The sequence below is a fragment of the Pipistrellus hanaki genome (assembly GCF_964339955.1).
Source record: "Pipistrellus hanaki genome assembly, chromosome: 2".
Classification (NCBI taxonomy): Eukaryota; Metazoa; Chordata; class Mammalia; order Chiroptera; family Vespertilionidae; genus Pipistrellus; species Pipistrellus hanaki.
Genome location: NC_140504.1, coordinates 165,891,831 through 165,913,488, shown reverse-complemented (window position 1 = coordinate 165,913,488; position 21,658 = coordinate 165,891,831). Strand labels below are relative to the sequence as shown.

Genomic DNA, 21,658 nt, shown 5'->3' with positions numbered 1-21,658 from the left:
CCTAGGTTAATGCTCTAACCACTGAGAATACCAGTCAGGGCTCCCACCCCTTCTTTAGAACACAGTCCTTAAAAGTCCCCTATGGACCAGATAATTTCCAACAGAAGACTATCTAAGCCTCATCCAGGAGGCTTACTTTTAAAAATCCATTGTTTGGTTAATTTAAAAAACATGTAATATTATTTTCCAGGTGCCTATCTGTGCTGTTCTCAAAATTAGAAGTAATATAGTTTTCGGGAAGAAAACAGCACTGGTGTAGGGGAGTAGAAAGGCGTGTTCAGTAGGGGTGGATGAGTAGGAGGAAACGCTAAATTGTGTTTACAAAGATAACATAAAGGGCTATAACTTAATAAGGAAGAATTCCCCTTAGGTTCATCTCAGCATTCTTATGACGGCAAGGCAAGAACAGAGGGAAAACACATGCAGAAAGATTCCTGAGCTCAGATGTTATCTCAGCCTAAGGCATGTTATGTTGGGACCTGTCTCTTGCAACTATAACATGGAGTTCTCTTGGTGATGTAAGGTTTAGCTGCAAATAGATCTGAGATTTTATAATACATGAAACAGATACATTGCTGGTTTTCCTATGAAGGGACTTTGATATCAGATGTCGGGGGAAAAAAGTTCCTCCAACAGGCAATAGGTGGAAGCTCTGTTAAATAGAGAGCCCGCTTGACTGAAGTGTAGCTGTTACCAACTGTTGGTGGAGGAGCACTGCCGAATCACCTTGAGACCTTGAGGTGACTTTCTGAAGGACCGGAAAGAAATTTCTCCTGGATCCTAGAGCTCAGGTACGTGATCAGATTGTGAATGACATTAAGGACAAGGCATGGTGTTAGAGGTCTCACTGCCAATCTTTTCATCACAGAATAGTGATATCGGGGATTTAGAAAGTTAACAGGCAGTGAGGTGTTTCAAAAGAGATCTGCTTTCAAATGTTAATATTGGCTTGTTAATAATGAAAAACCGGTTCTTTTTGCTCTGGGTCCCAGAAATAGTGCCCCTTTTCTAGTCTCTTCTTTTATCGTCACCGAAGGACGTGCTTTTATTGAGAGAGAGAGAGACAGAGAGAGAGAGAGAAACAGAAACATCAGTCGGTGGGTTGCACTGCCCCAACCAACTGAACCACCCAGCCAGGGTCCCTATCTCTTTTTTTAAACAATTCAAAGAAAACTTACAGTGAAGCCAATATTTTAGACATGATACAAATGGTACCATTATTAAATATAAATACTTCATAAAATATTACTATTAATATTTTAATCGTATTTTAAGTAGACTTTAAAAAAGATTTATTGAGGTATAATTGACATACAAGAATATGCATAGCTTGACTAAACAATTCAAGTTTTACATATGTATACCCTGTGAAACTATCTTTAATCAATATAGAAAACATATCCATCACTCTCCAAAATGAAGGAAAAGTCAAGTAGGCTTGTAATTGTTTCTTCCTCTTCATTTTCCCCTCCTCAAGCAACCACAGAGATTACTTGCAATTCTAGAATTTTTTTTTTCATGTATTCACTCAGTATGGACCATTTTTTCTGTCTAACTTCTTTAACACAACACAATACTTTTGAAATTCACACGTGTGCAAAATGGTTAATTCCTTTTTCTTGTTAAGTATATTACATCACATAGATGTACCACAACTTGTTTGTCCATTTCTAGTTTCTGACTATTACTTCCAGTTGTTAACTATTACAAACAAAGCCATTATTCACACTTGGATACAAGTCTTAATATAGACATGTGCTTTTATTTCTCTTATCACTAGCTTTTAAAAATAAGCACTTGTCTTTCATAGATTCAAGTTACTGATTCTGAATAGGAATGGTAAAGGAGGGAGTCATCTAGAAATCATTACATCTCTTTGAAAATTGTAATCTGCTTTTCTTTGTGGTATGGCAACCTACCAACCTACCTCCACACGCTAGGATGTAAATAGTCTAATGGGCCAGTGTTATTGATAATTATTTGTCATATCTGTTAGATATGTAAAATAATCTATACATATAAAAGGCTAAGCTACTGGCTGACTGGCCAGTAGATATGATGCATACTGACCACCAAGCAATAACAACTTTGCAGAGTGCCCTCTCATACATCTGAACCCCTCGTATGTATGGTTTCAGCTTAACCCCCACATGATGAAGCTTAAATCCCCCTGCCAGAGGGATCCTGCTCACTCTGCAGAAGACCTCTGAGCTATTGAGAAACCCCTGGTGTGCCTGGCTGGGGAGGTACCGACAGAGGTTGGCACCAGGGTATGTCCAGTCTTTCTTGCCTAGTCCCGCCCCGCTGGCCACCTTTTAATTAATTTCCTTTTCAATATGTACAAATCCATGCACTGGGGCACTAGTGAAATATAAATCACCATTACTTTAATTTGTTTTCACATTGGAAAATAATAAATATAGAACAGATAAACCTCTTTTTTTCAATAGTAGATAGATTTTGTTAATTTATAGGACCATATGAATTTCTTCCTTGAGATATTGAATCATTTCTTTAGTACATGGATTTTAATAAAGTTCTACATCTTATTGGACTTCAAAATATATTTTTGACCACCTTTTTTATTGTTTCTCAGTCGTTAGAGCATTGGCCTGCACTTATTGGAATGTCTCAGTTCTCGGTCAGGGACACATATGCAGCTGGGTTGCAGGTTCAATCCCTGCCCCCAGTTGGAGGATGTATGGGAAGCAACCAATCGATGTGTCTCTCACATCAATGTTTCTCTCTTCTCTCTCTCTCCCTTCTTCCTCCCTCCTCTTCTTTCTTCCCCACCCACCCCCCAAAAAAAATCAATGGGAAAAATATTCTCACTTCTCAGGTGAGGATTGAAAACATTTATTAACAAGCTATTTAGTACCACCTTAATTTAGTTTTATCTTAATTGTTCAAAAACATGAATTCAAAAAAGACTTTCCTTACTTTACCATGCATGCTTAGACATTCATACTTTTGTGCTTGTCATTTTGGTTTCCTCCCCCCACTTAGAATGTTTCTTCTATTCCATTTGTTACACCTACTGAAGGAAATGTTCACTTAGTGGGTTAGGTCACAAAGTGAAAGAGAGATAAAAAGCAAGTGTGATTTAGTGGGAAACGGGGACTGGGAAGACCTTTTCTAATCAGAACACTTTGGGTGGACATGATCATTTTGTTGAACACTGAGAGAAGTTATACTCTGAATGAAGAGTTTCAAAATTGTCCCTCTTTGTGATCTTGATTAATCTAATGTATCTTGACAATTTCTACAAATATCTCATAGTCTATGACTTTCTCCTTGTTTCCCCCCCCCCCCAGGCATGATGAAGCTTAAATCCTCTTCTTTTTCTGGGTACTGTGTGGGCTTTCTTCTCCTACAAGTGATGACATCAGCATCAGGTAAGGACATCTACTCTTTTCTTATTGAGTCACAGTTATAGAAAAACCCAGGACAGACTTCCAGTGTCCAGTTCAGCATGTAAAGACCTTGGAAGTTATCCATGCATCCTAACATCAAGTTAAAAATCTGAAAAAACAAACAAACACAAAAACCTGAAAATCGATAAGTCTTTTTAGGTTCAACAGGGAAGTGAGGCTATAGGACAAATGAAAGAGTTAGACAAGTGGAGAGTTTAGAGACTCAACCTCCATCCACATCAGAAACTTCTATGGAAACCAGTACCAGGGTTAGGAGATCTAAGCTGTAATTACTGAATTACATGGGAGAACTCACTTTTGTAAATTTTACCTTCAGCATTTTTACTAGGATCTAACAGTGAATATTGGAGAAAAATCACATCATGTTTTAGGAAGGGGGAAAAACAATTTTGAAATATGGCATTTGTTTGTTTGCTTGTTTGTTTATGTTTATTCTCACCCGAGGATATTTTTCCATTGGTTGTTAGAGAGAATAGAAGGAAGGGAGGAGAGAGAGAAACATTGATGTGAGAGTGGCACATTGATTGTTTGCTTCTTGACCAGGGTTAGGAATCAAGCCTGCAACCAAGCTTTGTGCCCTTGACCAGAACCTGGGCCCTTTCAATGCTCTATCCACCGAGCCAAACTGGCTAGAGCTTCTTTTATCTTTTTATTATTATTTTTTTAAAAAGATTTAAAAAAAATATATATGTTATTGATTTTTTACAGAGAGGAAGAGAGAGGGATAGAGAGTTAGAAACATCGATGAGAGAGAAACATCGATCAACTGCCTCTTGCACACCCCCTACTAAGGATGTGCCCCCAACCAAGGTACATGCTCTTGACCAGAATCGAACCTGGGACCTTTCAGTCCGCAGTTCGATGCTCTATCCACTGAGCCAAACCAGTTTTGGCTCTTTTTTTATTTTTAAATTTTATATTTTTTATCACCATTTATTCTCTCTATTCCTCTTCCACTTCCATGTCTCCTCACCCCTACTTTTGCAATCACCACACCATTTTCATATGTTTGTGAATTCTCTCTTTTCTTTCTTTTTTTTGTTCAATTCCTCCATTCTCCCCAGTACTCCTCCAACCCTTGCCCCCCTGACACACACACAACCAGAGCTGTCTGCCTGCTCCCTATCTATGAGTCTGTATCTACTTTGTTCAGTATTTCAGTTTGTTCATTAAATTCCAAATTTGAGTGAATAGGGTACTTGTCTTTTTCTGACTGGTTATTTCACTTAGCATAATGTTCCTTAGCTCCACCCATGCTGTTGCAAAGGATAACATTTCATTTCTTTTTATGGCCATGTGGTATTTCATTATGTAAATGTACCACAGCTTTTATATTCACTCATCCACTGAATGACACTTTGGCTGCTCAATACTAAAAACAAAAAGCAAAAAAATTATAGAGGAAAAAACTGTAACATAAATGTAACTGTAACATAAATGAAGAATGCCTTTCATGGACTCAATAGCAGACTAGACACGAGTGAGGGAAGAATCTCTGAGTTTGAAAAAATATCAGTAGAAACTACAACAACTTAAAAACAAATAGAAAATGAGTTTGGTTTTTAAAAAGAAAAAATCCAATAACTGTGATACAACTATAAAAAATGTGATATGTGTATAATGGCAATAACAGAACAAAAAGGAAAAGAGAATGGAATAGAAGAAATATTTGAAATAATAATGACTAAGAATTTCCTTAAATTAATATCAGTCACCAAACCATAGATCCAGGAAACATACAGAACACCAATCAGGATAAACACTAAAAAATTACATTGAGGCATATGATATTAAAACAACAGAAAATTAAAGAATTTTTTTTTAAAGAATCCAGGAACCGAGGGACCCACCCAGTTCACTTATAGAGCTTATAGGAAATGTTAAGTTATTCACAGAGAAGAAATGTGAAACAGATCAGAAAATCAGATCTCCATAAAGCAAAGAAAAGCAATAGGGAAGGAATAAATTAAGGCAGTATTATTTTTTTTATTTTTAATAGACCTAAAATAATAGTTTATTCAAAATAATAATAGCAACAAAGTAAAATCAATGATTATAGTTTACGTATAACTGAAGTGAATGACAGTGATGATGCAAAGAAATGGAGAAAGATACTAGGAATTCTTAGTTATTATAAGATATTTTCATTATCCATAAAGTAATATAATGTTTTTCAAAAAACTTATTTAAAAACTACTCCTCTTTTTTTTCCTCCTTTCAATCACAAAACAAAAAAACAAAAAAACAAAAAACAGCTACCATTCTACTCTGCTTCTATGAGTTTGACTATGTTAGATGCCTCAGATAAGTGGAGTTATGCAATATTTGTCTTTGTGTGACTGGCTTATTTAATTTTATGTATTTTCTTCCAGGTTCATACATGTAGCATATGACAAGATTTTACTTTTTAAGGCTGGGTAACATGTTCTGTTTTGTATATGTCACACTTTTCCACTTATAAAACTGAAATTATTTATATTAAAATTGGGTTTATTGTTGACAACACTTTATTGGATCTTGTTTTTTGAATCACTGACAATTTCTGTGTTTTAATTGGTTTATTTAGGTCACTGATGTTTAAAGTGATTATTGATATAACTTGATTAATGTCTAACATATTTTTGTTTACTGTTTCCTATTTGTTGTCTTTGTTCTTTGCTGTTATTCTTTTTTGCCTATGTGGTTTTATTTTCCATCAAGCATATATTTTCACTGCGGTCTTGGCTGGGTTACTCAGTTGTTTAAAGCATATTGGCAATACACCAAGATTATGAGTTTGATCCTTTGTCAGGGCACATATAAGAATCAACCAATGAATGCATAAATAAGTGGAAAATCAAATCAATATTCCTCCCTTCTCTCCCCCCCACCTCCCTTTCTCTAAAATCAACAAAAAATGTTATTGTGGTAAAATTCACATAAAATGATATTAACTATTTAGTTATTTTTAAGTGTAAAGTTCATTAATATTAAATATATTAATAATCATCACTATCTTTTCCTCATCCATGACTTATCTTTTTCCATTCTTTAACTTTTAATTTATTTGAGTATTTGGATCTAAAGTGAGTCTTTTGTAAGTAGCATATCCATTCTTCTAGCTCTGCCTGTTGATTGGATATTTTAACCCATTTACATTTAGAGTAATTACTTACTTTTGCAATTTTGTTATTTCTTTTTTGTATGCTATATTGCTTTATTGTCCCTCATTTTTTTTGGTATCTAATTGAGTTTTTGTATAAATAGTTTAAATTCCTCCCTCATTTCCTATTTTACATATTCTATAGCTATTTTTGAGTGGTTATCATAGAAATTACATTAACATCCTAAAAGTATTATACTCTATTTTGAATATGTAACAGCCTAAATTTAATAAGATTTTAAAAAACTGTTTCTTTAACTGCTCTGTACCTATTCCTTTCACTTGTTGAAGGTACAAAATTATACATTGTGTGCCCTAAGACATAAACTAATAATTATTTTAATTACATTAGGCTCTTATAATTTACAGTGCAAAATGTGGACCTATAAACCAAAGTTGCAATAATGCTAGCTTTTAGTGCAATAACTTAAAAAACAATAGTTTTTATTCCTGCTCATGTATTTATCTTTATTGGATACTTTATTTTTTCATATAGTTTCAAGTTACTGTAACTACCTTGAGTACTTTTTTCTTTCTCTTTCCTCCTCCTCCTCCTCCTCCTCCTCCTCCTCCTCCTCCTCCTCCTCCTCCTCCTCCTTCTTCTTCTTCTTCTTCTTCTTCTTCTTCTTCTTCTTCTTCTTCTTCTTCTTCTTCTTCTTCTGTAGAGCAGATCCAATGGTTACAAACTCCCTCAGATTTGTTTATCTTGGTTGACAGGGTTTTTTGTTTTGTTTTTCTCTTAGCACTTTATATATATTATTCCACTTCTTTCTGGATTCCAAAGTTCTGATGAGAAATATATTTATAATCCCTCATAAGTGATGAGTTGCTTCTCTCTTGCTGCTCTCAGAATTCTATCTTTTTCTTTTAAAAGTTTGACTTTATTTATTTTTAAAAAATATATTTTATTAATTTTCACAGAGAGGAAGAGAGAGGGATAGAGAGTTAGAAACACCGATGAGAGAGAATCATCAACCAGCTGCCTCTTGCAGACCCCCTACTGGGGATGTGCCCGCAACTAAGGTACATGCCCTTGACCAGAATCGAACCTGGGACCTTTCAGTCAGCAGGCCAATGCTCTATTCACTGAGCCAAATCGTTTTCGACTTTAAAGTGTTTATTTGTTATTTTCTTTGAGTTCATCTCAGAGTTTGTTGATCTTCATAGATGTTTATAGTCATGTCTTTCATCACATCTGGGAATTTTCAGTCATTATTATATCAAATATTCTCTCTGCTCCCTTTTTTCTCTCTTTTTCCCTTTTGGGACTCCCACAATAAATATATTGGTCTACTTAATGATGTGCCAGAAACCCTCTTAAGTTCCATTCACTTTTTCCAATCTTTGTTTTTTCTGTTCTCCAGCTTAATAATGTCTGTTGTTTTATCTTCAAGTTAATGGATTATTTTTCTTCCTGTTTAAATCTGCAATTGAATCCCTCTACTGACTTTTTCATTTCAGTTGTGTTTTTTCAACTCTAGGATTCCATTTTGCTTTCTTTTAGATTTTCATTTTATTTATATTTCCATTTTATTCATATATTTTTTGTTGTTGTTAACTATCTCACTTCTTCCTATAGTTTTTGGAGTATCTTTAAGATGGCTGTTTTACAATCTATAATTGTAGATCTGCCATCAAGTCTTTTTTCAGGACAGTTTCTGTTTATTTATTTGATCCTTGTAATGTGCCATATTTTCCTGTTTCTTTGTATGTATTGTGATTTTTTAAAATAAATTTTATTGATTTTCCACAGAGAGGAAGGGAGAGGAGAGGGATAGAGAGATAGAAATGTTGATGAGAGAGAAACATCAACCAGCTGCCTCCTGCACACCCCCTACTGGGGATGTGCCCGCAACTAATGTACATGCCCTTGACCGGAATCGAACCTGGGACCTTTCAGTCCACAGACCGACACTCTATCCACTGAGCCAAACCAGTTTTGGCTGTTTTGTGATTTTTTATAAAAGAAAACTGGATATTGAAATCTAATGTGTTAACTCAAAATATGAGTCCCTAACTTTTCCAGGATTTGCTGTCTTTTTTTAATTTTATTGTTTTCTTTATTGTTCTTATTTTGTTTTGTTTTGTTTTATTGTTGTAGGCTGTTGGTGTGACCAGGATCAGCTTGAGATATAAACTTTTAGGTCTCCTTGGGTCTTTTCTGAGCCTATCCCCTTTCCTGAACATATGTGGTCACTTTCTAATTTTCCCCATATGTGCACTTGCTTTTGAATGTTCTAATCTTTAATGTCTGGTGCTCAGCAGGGGAAAAGGAGGAAAATAAAGGGGTGAATGAAAGGATGCTGACCCTTTAAATTCCCAGAATGTTACTTCAGTTAGAGAGGTGTGGCTTGAAAAAATAGAAGGTACAATACTTGCCTCTTTGACCTCCAATCTCTGTGATTGGGAGCAACTATCAGAGATGACAGCACAGATTCCCAGTATTTGAAAGGCAGGGTCCTTTGACCTTACTCAGGATCCCATAAGCTATGTGAAAACTATGGATACGCTTTCCAGGGAGAGTTGCACAGTTACCTACCATGGGGCTAAAGGTGAGGATTGGGTAGATGCTGCTGTGATATGAGCTAAAATGGATCACAATTGATGCAGTTTACCATCCAAGCTTTCCATTGAAAATTGAAGGCCTTCCATAGACTTCAGAATTCTAAAATAGTTACTTCAGATAGATTCTGCCAGTGCAATTATTGTCTAAGTAGAGATTCAGATTCCTGGTGCTTTTTGCTCTGCCATCTTCTCAGAAGCCAAAGTAAGTATATGTTAAATAAAATAATGCAGTAACATAGATATTTTAAATAAATAAAATATTGATTTAGACAGATATGTTCAGAGCTAAATATTTAGAATATGAATGTGTGATGTGAATAATAGTGTGTCCTTTAATATAAAGCAACAAAGATATAGTTGACCTGAAATTTACCCTATAGTTTTCTTTCTCTACAGAAAAGTGGACAGTGAACATTCCCACGGGACACTTGGTGGCTATGGTAGGAGGACAAACTGAGCTTAGCTGCCAGTTGTCCCCACCACAAAGTGCAAAACATATGGAGGTGTCCTGGTTCAAGGGTGACCATTCTACTAGTAAGCTTGTTCACCTGTACAGAGATGGTCATGAAGTGAAAGGGAAAGCTGCCTCAGAATATGTGGATCGCACAGAGTTTGTGAAAGAAGCAATTGGGGAGGGCAAAGTGACGCTCAGACTTCATAATATCCGTGTTTCCGATAATGGAACATACCAGTGCTCCTTTAAGGATAGCAACTTCAGCAATGTGGCAAGCATGGACCTGAATGTAGCAGGTATGTTTATGGTGAAGCATTGCATATCAATGACCTTGTGAGCTGAAATATGTGGAAAATATATCATTTTTATTTATTGTCTTTTTTATGTTTTACAAAGTATCTCAAGTGTTCTAAATAGAAGATGAACCACTATATCTAATGCAAAATTATACTATGCAGTAAATAAACAGTGCCGAGTAACCAAAAATAGTCCACCACGTAGCTTAGATATAGATTCGAGTGTTACTTCTTCTTATATTGCAGAATACAAGATTAATAAGACACTTTTTCCTTTCACCTTTCAACTCAACCTCAGTACAATAACTATTTTGATTTCTGTCTCACTTACCTAGCATTAGGCTTGGAGACACAGATCCATATTCAGGCTCCTGGAATTCATGGACTTATGGTGGAGTGTAACTCAGGAGGCTGGTTCCCACAGCCCCAGATGGTGTGCAGGGACAGCAAGGGAGAGGTAATTCCACATTCATCACAGTCCTATTCACAGGATGGAGCTGGATTATTCCACATCAAGATGACTCTTCTCAGATACAAATCACAGGGTGATATGATTTGTTACATTCACAACCCTCTATCAGATGAAGAGAAACAAATAAAGATCATCTTAGCTGGTGAGTGTTTGGCAGGGTTTGGTTGTCAGTAAAGCAATATATAGAGAAAATAAATGAGATAATTCATGTTAAAAAGCTTTGTACATTATCAAGCACTCTTTCAATGTGACTCTTTATAATTGTTATAGATTTGGGTACACTTTACAGCTTTAAAGGAAAGTGCATTATCTCATTAGACCCTTACAACATTGCTAGAATGTCCAAACCTGTGGAGAATTTTTGTAAGAGTTTATTTAGCCAAACTGATGACGTGCCTGGAAGCAAGATCTAATATGCTCACAAGAGGGACAGTTTTGCAGTTCTCTTTATATATTTGGATTAAAGAGGGACATAAGAAAGATTACATGGAGGTGGGAGAGAGCAAGGCAGGGAAATCTCTGTGATTAGATTATAGGATAGTTAATGAGATCGTGTGATCCATTGAGGGTGCTTATGCCTCCCAGGAGTCTTCAAAGGGGATTACTCTGGCATTTCAAAGGTCTGTTAATTGAGGGGCACAAAAGCAATGGATAAGTCTTGCCTAAAGTGAAAGAAAATATTTTACTAAACAAGTTATAGGCCTAGGGCATGACTATCCACCATGGCCTGCCAGTTAGGACTTTATGACCAAATTAGCCTGTGAGGTTATTTTTTGCACTGATTTTATTACAGAGCCCATCTTTATTCATAGTATTCATGTATAAGCTTAACAAGTTTCTAGCTCAGTGACTTAAAAGATGTTACTTACCTTCCTGAATATACTTATCTTAGAAAGAAGTATAGTCATACTTCATGGTTTTGGTGACATTTTGTCACAAAAATTAGTTTCATTAGTAGAAGAACAAATCTTCTATAAAGTACTAACACTACCTTTAAGACTTTTGACCTTATCGGTTTGGCTCAGTGGATAGAGCATCAGCCTGTGGACTGAAAGGTCCCAGGTTCAATTCCGGTCAAGGGCATGTACCTTAGTTGCAGCACATCCCCACTAGGAGGTGTGCAGGAGGCTGCTGATCAATGTTTCTCTCTCACCTATGTTTCTACCTCTTTGTCTCTCTCCCTTCCTCTCTGTAAAAAAATTAATAAAATATATTTAAAAAATAAAAATAAAATAAAACTTTCTGAAAATTCAGTAAGAAGGCATTATTATGACCATTTATAGGTAAACAGAGGTTGAGAGAACCCAGTCAAGCCAACAGTAAGTAAAATTTGAAACTAAAGTGCAAGTTTTTTATTGTTGACCAATATATCATCTTCAGAAGCATGGTGGGTAGACATCAAAGGTCAAATAGGAAAAAGCTATGCCCTGTGTGTGACAATGACACCCTTAGCTTACATCTATGCAGAGAAGTCTAGACTAATTATAGCAGAGTGGTGGGTCTTCATGTGTCACTTCAGGGAGTCTCTTTCTGGCCTAATTGATGGCACAGCCTTTTTTCCTAGAAATACTCTCTAATCTTTTTAGACAATTAGAAATCAAACTGGGGGGGAATGTTACCCTGACTAGATAGGAGTCTATAAAAATGATTTTGGAAATAGAAATAGCACAAAAGATAAAATAAAATAAAACTTTCTGAAAATAAGAGTTGATAAGATTCTATAAATATTTTAAATGAAGTGTTAATAAGACTCACTGATTGATTGAATATGTGATGAAAGAGAGAAGAATAAAGAATAATTATAAAGTTAGGGTTCTGAGTCATGAAGGATAAGTTTGCATCTACTCAGATAGGGAAGTGTGTCAAAATGAGCATATCTTGGAGATAAGACACCATGCTTATATGACATGCAAATAAAATTGTTGACTAGGAGTTAAAATTTTATGGAAGGGACCAAGTTTGAGACATAATGTGAACATCTTCAACCTAAGATGAATATTTACAACTGTAACACTAGATAAGATTAAAAAAAATGGGAACAAAAAATAAATAAAAATAAATTCTAGAATTGCATTTTGGAGCATGCCTTTTAGATGTCCTTTAGATGAATAAGAGAAACCTACAAACTCTCTGAGAAAGAATAAGGAGAAAGGCAGGAAATAAGCAGACAAAGATCAATATTTAGAAATATTTGTTTTGATCTCATTCTTTTATCAATGATAACAAATAATTTCCATTAGAACCTCTTTTTACTCTTTCTGATATTTCCTGCTGTTTCACTAAAGATAGTTGCTTCTTATACAAAATAAAAGGAATTATATAGATGGATCGAATATTAGTTTCATATAGGAATCAAGTTAAAATTAAAATAGACTTCAATTTGAAAAAAATGAAGCCATATCTGATGCAATTAAGTGGGTAATACCTGAAGTCAAGTTACATAATAATAAACTTGGAAGGAAAAGGCTTTCATGGACTAGATGAGCAATATTGTTATCATTTTTTAATATTTCATGTAATAAATAAAGCTCTTATACCTTTATTTAATTCACAAATATCAAAACATGTTAAACATTTTATATAAACATGAAATCTGCAAAAGCACTGCATGATAAACTTTGTTTTTCCTGGAAAACTATACAAAAAATATTGCTGTTATTAAAAAGTACCAAGTATATGGTACAGGTAAATATGAAACCAAAAGATAAATATATAAGATATTTTCTTAATTGTAAACTAGAGTGAAGATATAATAATAAAAAAAAATGGTTAAAGCCCCCAAGAAAAATCTGGGGGAAATAGCATGCACTTAACATTAGCCACAAAATACATGGAGTCACAAGGCACATGCAGAACCTACCTGAAAAACAGCACATACCCTGTCTAAAAGACCTCAAAAGGACAAAACTGTTTGTGAAAGAATGCTTTGAATGGGAATACTTATATCCATGAAGACAAAATTAATATAAAGTAAATATAATCACTTCATTGTAATCAGCTTTTAATAATGTTTTATTTTTTAACTAGAGATCTGGTGCACTGCAGCAAAGGCAAGAGAGGCAACCACTACTACTGCTGTGGCTGGCTTTTGACTGAGCAGTGTTCTCCCTGTGGGAGTGCACTGACCACTGGAGGCAGCTCCTGCATTGAGCAGGATCTGGCCTAAACCTGCTCTTGGACATCCCCTGAGGTGTCCCAGATTGAGACAGGGTGCAGGCCAGGTAGAGGGACCCCATTGGTGCACAATCAGGACAGGGGAGGGGAGCAGGAGGTTGGTCAACTGGGGAAGGATTGTGGAAGGGTAGCAGGGCATGTCCCGTCCATCTGTCTCAGTCTGGATTTGCTGGACCCTAGCAGCAAGCTTACCTACAGGTGGAAGTGTCTGCCCCTGGTGGTCAGTGCATGTTATAGTGAGCTGTTGAGTGGCCTTAGCATATCATTAGCATATTACATCTAATTGAATGGACAACCTGATGACTGGATACTTAGCATAGTAGGCTTTTATTATATAGGATTCAATTGGCATACAATATATTTGTTTCAGGTATAAAGTATAGTTATACTGTATAAAACACTTATATAACTTACAAAGTGATCATCCTGATAAATGCAGAATCCATCAGGCACCATACATAGTTAATACAATATTATATACTTTACATCCCTATGTATTATCTGATAAAATAAATTCTATTCATTTAAAATTTCTTTCCTATTATTTGTAGATATTCATTCTTCCATACTAATTTCAAAATCATTTAATCCAACTTTTTTATTTTATAAAAAAGACTCATGCATGCAACCATATACAAAAATACATTTCATGTAAGTTAGAATTTAAATGCTACATCTTAAACAGACTATTTCCAAGGAAAATACTTTATAAGAGATAACCTTGTCAAAAATGCAAACCATAAAATAAATATCTTTGTATACATTATCCTTACACCCTAAGAACTCTCTAGATAATTCTGAAGATCTCTTACAGCCACTGAGCTTCTCAACCCCCAGCACGACTTATGGAATCCAGGTTTCTTCTTGATTGTTTCCTTTATAATCAGGAAGCATTTGTGCTTTATATTAATAAGAGACAAGAGAGACTTCTTTCATTTCACTTGGCTTCAGTTTCAATTCTGTCCTCCAAACAAGCTCAATCTTAAGGTCTGTACTTGTCACTAAAACTGTTTCACTGCCTTGACCCAAAAATAAATAAATAGATAAATAAAGACAATGCAGGACCTGAAGGGGAATCCTGCTTATTACCAGTAAAATTTCTAACGTGATAGTGGTGCTTGTCATGCGTTTATTGAACTTCAAGTTGTTCTGCTTTTTCTTTCAGGTGACCTGTTTATTCCTGTCCACAGTTTGCTAATGACTTTCATTCCACTTTTCTGTGTGATGCTGTGTTTTGTTTTTGTGTACCTTTTCTTTCAAGAGATATTCAAAAGAATAGGCAACTGCTACAACAAAGGTAAGAGTCATTTAGGGCATCTTTCTTAATGTGATACCTAAGTCACATGGTGGGCTTAAATAGAGCAGCATGATATTTGTCACAAGTGCTAAACCTTACATAGAATGATTTAGGCTTGTTTCTCACTTTAGAAATGTTAAACTCCACACCTCTCAATTAGGAGCTTCCCAGAACAAGGGTTTTTAGAGGAATAAAGTCAATATACATGTCTCCTGAGCTGCATAGGCCCAGTTGCTTCTGTATTCCCCAGGAGTGCTTCTTATCTTAGGTAAGAGTCTATCCAATCAAAATTAAATGTATCTAGGATACACTTCATTTGATCACAATCTCCTTGCCTGCACAGATTGCCATCAATGTTTAAGATACTATCTCCATTTGAGGACTAGAACAAAATTAACATGAAAAAGAAATAGACCTCTAAGACAACAAGTCCTTTGTAACCAGACTGTTCCCTAGGGTTTTATGGCTAAACTAAATGACTATATCATCTTTCTTTATGAACAGATCACTGAATGATACAGTGGCCCATCATGTACATGTACAACAGACTTTATTAAAAACAACTCTTCTTCTAAAATATGACCAAGCAAAATAGCTCATATATAGTTGAGTAAACTGCTAGATGAGGGATGTGAATTTGGAGATGGAGTAGACAATTAAATGGGGATGAGGAGATGAGTCAACAGAGAGGATACAATTTATTGTGCTCTTTTCCTTTTTTTTTTTTTACCAGATCCTTAAAACCTGATATCATATTTATTCAGTGCCTACCTTATGCTAGACATTGTGATAATAATTTCACAGAATTTATCTAATTTAAGCCTAAAAGGCAGTGCTATTATTGTCATCATTTGATGGATGAGGATGGGATGACTCACATAGTTCATAAGAAGCAGAGCCAAGATTGGAATGCAAATGTGTTTGGCTCCAATTCTCATGCTCTAAATATTGTGCTTCTTCCAGTATTTAGTGTCAGGTTTCTGCCTGCACACCTTAATGGTTGTGAAGCTTATCAACTCATGTAGCAGCCTGTTGCATAGTATCATGGGGATTTTCTTCGTTGTGAAAATCTAACCTACTGATACATAACTGCCCATTATAAAACAATGATTAGAATTTCATTGCTTCTCCATGAAACTCTTTGAGTGGGAATCATAATTTTACTACAATTGAGTTTCTTTAGAAATAACCTAATTGTTCTTGTTATTTTCCTCTGGAAGGTGACACAGATTAAAAAAAAATACATATTTTAGTAATACACAGAAAAACATTTTAATCATCTCTGGTTAGCTTATAAAAATAAGCTCCTTGACAGTGGAATTCAAGTTGAAAGGTTTAAATATTTCAGTCTGTGGATACAGATAGATTTTTCTTTCAGCCAGCTCAGTGTCATTACAGCTACATCTGGTCAGTCCCGCAATCCTCAGAATCCCCAGAAATCTGATGAAGATTTCTAAGGCCTCTCTCTAGTCCTCCCAGACAGATTAATTTTGTGGTAGGTTAGGTAGTGAGAACTTGGAATGGAAACTTTTCTTAGCCCTATTAGTCTACAAGTCCAATCTTACTAGGCCCTGCCACCACTCACAAACTAAACTCATATCCTGAGTCCTATCTAGGTTGAGTGGGCATGGGATAATGGCTGTGCTTTTTTTTTTTATAATGGTCCTTAGGTCAGTGATGCCCACAATTGCTGCATTCCTCATTAATTAATTCTAACTCTCTCTGTTCCAGAGTTTTCATATGACTTAATTCACATGATGAACTCAATTTGTGCTCAAGCAGTGGGTTTTCTATGCTTTGGTGCAACGCTCAGTATATATGCGATCTTCCGGAGACAAGGTAAATGGGTTCAGGGACTTTCCCTTTTCCTGGATATCTGTTTCCTGGGGGGTTGCTTAGTCAAGCTTTGTGACTATCTCATTATCACCAGGAAGATCAGTGGTTTGGGTGACATCTTAGAGGACCATATCCCAACACTAAGATTGTTGTGGGTGTCAAGGACTGAGGGTCCTGTAACTACTAAAGATGTTCTCAACTGTGCTTAAGGATATAGCCCTTCCACTACAAGGAGGAAAACACATTCTGGCTCCAGAAAATATGGAGTCCAACCACTCATTTACTTTACTGGGCCACTGATGGTGTGCCTTCATGACTCTACCAATAAGTTAGTGTTTATCTATTTGCAGCTTAGTGTTTACATTGAATATACAATGTTCCACCTGAGAGTAATATTTACATATACCTCTTCAGTTTGCATGTAATTTCGGAAAGCATATGAAACATTGAAATCCTTCCTTGCACTTAATATCTATAAAACGTGGCTATCACTTAGAGATAAAGTTGATAAAATAACATAATATTATTCCTTTTTTTTCAGAGAGGAAGGGAGAGAGAGAGAAAGAGAGAAGCATCAATGATGAGAGAGAATCAATGATCAGCTTTCTCTTGCATGCCCCCCACTGGGTGGGGATTGAGCCTGCAACCCGGGTATATGCCTTGATCAGAATCAAACCCAGGACCCTTCAGTCTACAGGCTGATGCTCTATCAACTGAACCAAACCAGCCAGCATAATATAATAATATTTAAAAATATGATTTGACAATTCTTAATTATTTAAAGAAATGTATATATAAGGAAATGTATATATAAGATAATAACTCCAAACAAGCAAAAAAAACCCTGAAACTTTATTTTACTTGAAGCATTGCTTTTAAACCACAAAGAAGAATGTTAGAGAATTAGGGTGGTTACCAGCAGGGCTCTCTATCTTCCCTCAGTTCCTATCCTCATGCTTAATAGGACTCGATCAACAACATATATAGGACTTTTCAACTCTTTCCATTGAAAAATTAGGAGAGTCACTGTTAGTAAAGTGTGCCCTATAGAGAAAGCCTAGTGTGTGTTTGGAAAATCTTTTGCTGAAATCTTGGAGGAATGAAATCAAATCAGAGTATCCAATCACGAAGAGGATTGTGTACTTAGATTAGATTAGATTAGATTAGATTAGATTAGATTAGATTAGATGTTGACTCATGGATATCTTCAGCAATATCATCAGGAACTAGAAATACTTATTATATTATCCTGGAAACATCCGTTGAGGGATCTCTTATCTAATAGAGTTTGTCCTATAACACACAGAGGAAAACTTCAAGGCTCTTGAGAATGTTATACCAGCAGAAAAACTGCCAACTTGCACTAACCAGGTCAGAAAGATAAAATAAATGAAGACTGTTGAATTTCTAAAGTTTATTGACAGAAAACTAGACAATAAAACTGTAAAGATGCAGACAGATATTACTGTCCTATGGCCACTGTACCAATTTACCACAAACTTAGTGTCTTAGAGCAACACATGTATCACTCAGCTGAACCCAAGTTGTCACAAAGACTGTGCATCCTCCAGAAGGTCTACGAAAATTTCATTTCCTTGTCTTTTACAATTTCTAGAGCTCCATCCTTTTATTTCTTGGTTCATGGTCCATTCCTCCATGAACATCTTTAAATTTCTCTCCTCTCTATCTCCACATTTTCTCCTCTGTGTTTAAAATAAACTGTCTCCCTCTAATAAGAGTACTAGTGATTGCATTGAGCCCAACCAGATAATTTAGAATAAGGTCCCTACTTTAAGATCCTTAACTTAATCACATCTGCAAATACTCTTTTACTGCATAAGATACCATAGGTTAGATATTTAATATTTTTGGAGTTCATTATCCAGCCTACTATCATATACTATCCTTTATGAAATTAGAATAAGGACTCCAGGTCCAGAGGCCAAATCCACGAGTCCTAGAGAATTATCCTCAGGACTTGAAACATAAGGCTTTTGCCCCTTAGAAATTTGGAATTGTTTGGTAGTAGTAACTACATGTTTTTCTTATAATTTTCTCTTCATTTCAATGGAATGTCTATAATGGCTTCCCTATGCCTATTGCACCATTATAAGATGAAGAGATAATTTATTCTAGTTTCACAATCCATGATGAAAAAGAATTTTACCTCAGGATAGATTATACTCAGAGCCTCACTCATGTACCTCCAAAGTTATTTAGTTTGTTGGACAATTTCAGTTGTTTGTAGTTGTAGTACTTAGGTTCCATTTCCTTGCTGATTATTAGCAGAAGGACTAGAAGCTGCCTGGATTTCTTCACTTGCTTTTTATTTTTATTTATTTTTATTTTAAAGTATATTTTATTCATGTTTTTACGGGAGAGGGATAGAGAATTAGAAACATTGATCAGCTGCCTCCTGCATGCCACCTACTGGAGATGTGCCTGCAACTTAAAGTACATGCCCTTGACCGGAATTGAACCTGGGACCCTTGAGTCTGCAGGCTGATGCTCTGTCCACTGAGCCAAACCAGTCAGGGCTTCACTTGCTTTTTATGATGCTCGGCCAAAAATGGTGGGTCAAGTCCTTTTCAAGCATTTGTAATCTCTGACTTCTCCTTCTGCCATATATTTCTGACTGCAACCAGAGAATATCTCTGCTTTCTTGGGTTCATATGATTAGATTTCCCCACCTAAATATTCCTAAAAAATCTTCCTATTTTAAGGTTCATAACCTTAAAATTATATCTGCAAAACCTTTTTTTCCATGCAGTGCAAGATATTTACAGGTTCCAAGGATTGGGGTATAGGTATCCCTCAGTAGGGGGTGCAATCCATTCTGCCTATGATAGTCTGTTTCATCCCCAAAGATCCACATCTCTCCCAAACATAAAATCTCTTCTACTCATCCAAGTCTCAACTTATCAGAACATGAACTTAAAATTAATAATAAGAAAATAAAAGAATATTAGTGTCTATTTTATATAGTTGTTATGAGGATTAATTGGATTAGTCCATTTTAAGTAGTAAAATGATGGCTTTTAAATACTAAACTATCAGTACAAGTAAAGTTACTAAATGTTGGTTCTTGAATATTCTCTCCCCCTTGCCGGGATTCTTGTCCCAGCATTAGAAAGGATTCAGCAATCTGGAGAAAGGAGCTGATGCATAGATTAAAAAGGAGTCCAAAGACAAAAGATAATTTTGAAAGCCATTGGGGGGGATCTTCAGATAAAGGAATTGAAGACTACCTCCTTGTTTATGGAACCATGCTATTTATTTAATACAATCTGTCCTAAGGCAAGGTGGAGATATACACTTTAAAGCAGGGGTCCTCAAACTTTTTAAAGTGGGGGCCAGATCATGGTCCCTCAGAGAGCTGGAGGGCCGGACTATATGAACTACTAATCCCTACTGTAACACCTTGGCCAAAAAACCTGGTGGGCAGGATCAGACTCCCCTGGGGGCTGCATGTGGCCTGCGGGCCGTAGTTTGAAGACCCCTGCTTTAAAGGGTAAGGTTTCAAAGGGTACAGAAGCATTATCAGTTTGGGGAATAGCTGTTTAGGTGTTTGGCCAATTGGAAGCAATAAAATGCCCTGAGCTATCTGGCAGCAGACAATCCTATTCAGATTTTGGGGAAGTGCTGTTTAGCCATTCCAACAGGTAAACTACTATGTGGCTCACCCTTGTTGAGCTGCCCAAGCTTCACCAACCTTTTGGTGAAACTCTTGTAATTAAGACATGTTGGAATTGGTTCCCAGCACCCCCTTGTTCTCAGTTTAATTAATTTTCTAATTTTTACACCTTTTGCAGTTTCTCTTTCAGATCCTTTTTTTCCTTTGTATAATGACTGGATATGGTATATGGCAAGTTTGGTAATGATTCTGATGGTATTTTACCCTCTGCTTATCTGTATTTTATATTCCACAGTACGAGGTAAGTGGTCAGGGTTAATCATGACTCTAATCTATCATTTTTCCAGCACACATATTCCATTCCCTGTAAGGCCCCATTTTCTACCTGGTTATTAGTGACAAAGTTCATCATTTTTAGAGAGAAAACAAAATAAGTCTCAAATTATATTTTGTCAAGTTATACATTTATATACTAAGGTTAAGTTATAGTGTCTCAATGCACAATCACAGAGAGACCTGTTTCTGCTCTGACCTTAAGACTTCTGCTCTGGCCTTCAGCTAGTAATACACTAAACCATAGCTATACTTCTCAGATTTTTTACTCTCCTTCTGCAACATGTAGGCCAATTTTTATATTGGCATCTATATCTCTAGCACCCAAAAAGAGTGCAATGCAGGTCTCTCCAAGCTCATGTTGTGACATTGCTGTTCACATAGATTGATTTATCCAGCTCTTATGTTATTCCGTTCACTAAAAATTACTAATACTTGATTCAATTTTGACATTATTTAACTGCTCACCCTGCCTTCTTGAATTAATTTTACCATTTCTCCACATTTGTTCAGCCAGGAATCCCAAGTAATAGGTTGTAACCTAAAAAGTCTTATTTGTAGTTTTTTTTTTGGCGAAGATTTTGATATGAATGATGGCCAATAAGTGTTCAGATATATAATTTTCCCCTAACAACTTCCTATAAGTGAATTTAAATTCATAAAATCATAAGTAATTCCCATTGCTTTTTTGACATAATTTTCTTAAATGAACATAGTATTAAATAGATAGTGAACATCTTATTTGTATCATTAGATGTTAGAAAAAACGATAACAATACATGGGATTCTAATGAGTGAGTGTGTTTTTAGTCTACAATTTTACCTATTCTAAATAATTTCTTATAAGAGCAAAAATAGTCAAGGATGTAAAGAATTTACTATTATAATAGGTTATTTGAAAATTATTTAAGAAAAAATTTCAAATGGCAATGAGAATATGTAAAAAATTAGATGAACAACTAATATGTAAGAAATAAATAAAACAATTTGATCAATAAAATATTGATTTAAAAATACTTTG

At 35.6% G+C, this 21,658-nt stretch overlaps 1 protein-coding gene across 1 annotated transcript; it reads left to right on the top strand.

The window, feature by feature from the left end:
• Positions 1–551: 551 nt before the first annotated feature.
• On the top strand, positions 552–15,575 carry LOC311615825 (selection and upkeep of intraepithelial T-cells protein 8-like; the record flags this gene model as incomplete). Its single annotated transcript, XM_084871260.1, has 6 exons — positions 552–791; positions 3,315–3,395; positions 9,538–9,891; positions 10,227–10,505; positions 14,703–14,834; positions 15,568–15,575. The coding sequence occupies exons 2-6, from the start codon at positions 3,317–3,319 to the stop codon at positions 15,573–15,575; spliced, it is 852 nt and encodes a 283-aa protein (XP_084727386.1). The 5' UTR covers positions 552–791; positions 3,315–3,316.
• Positions 15,576–21,658: the final 6,083 nt, after the last annotated feature.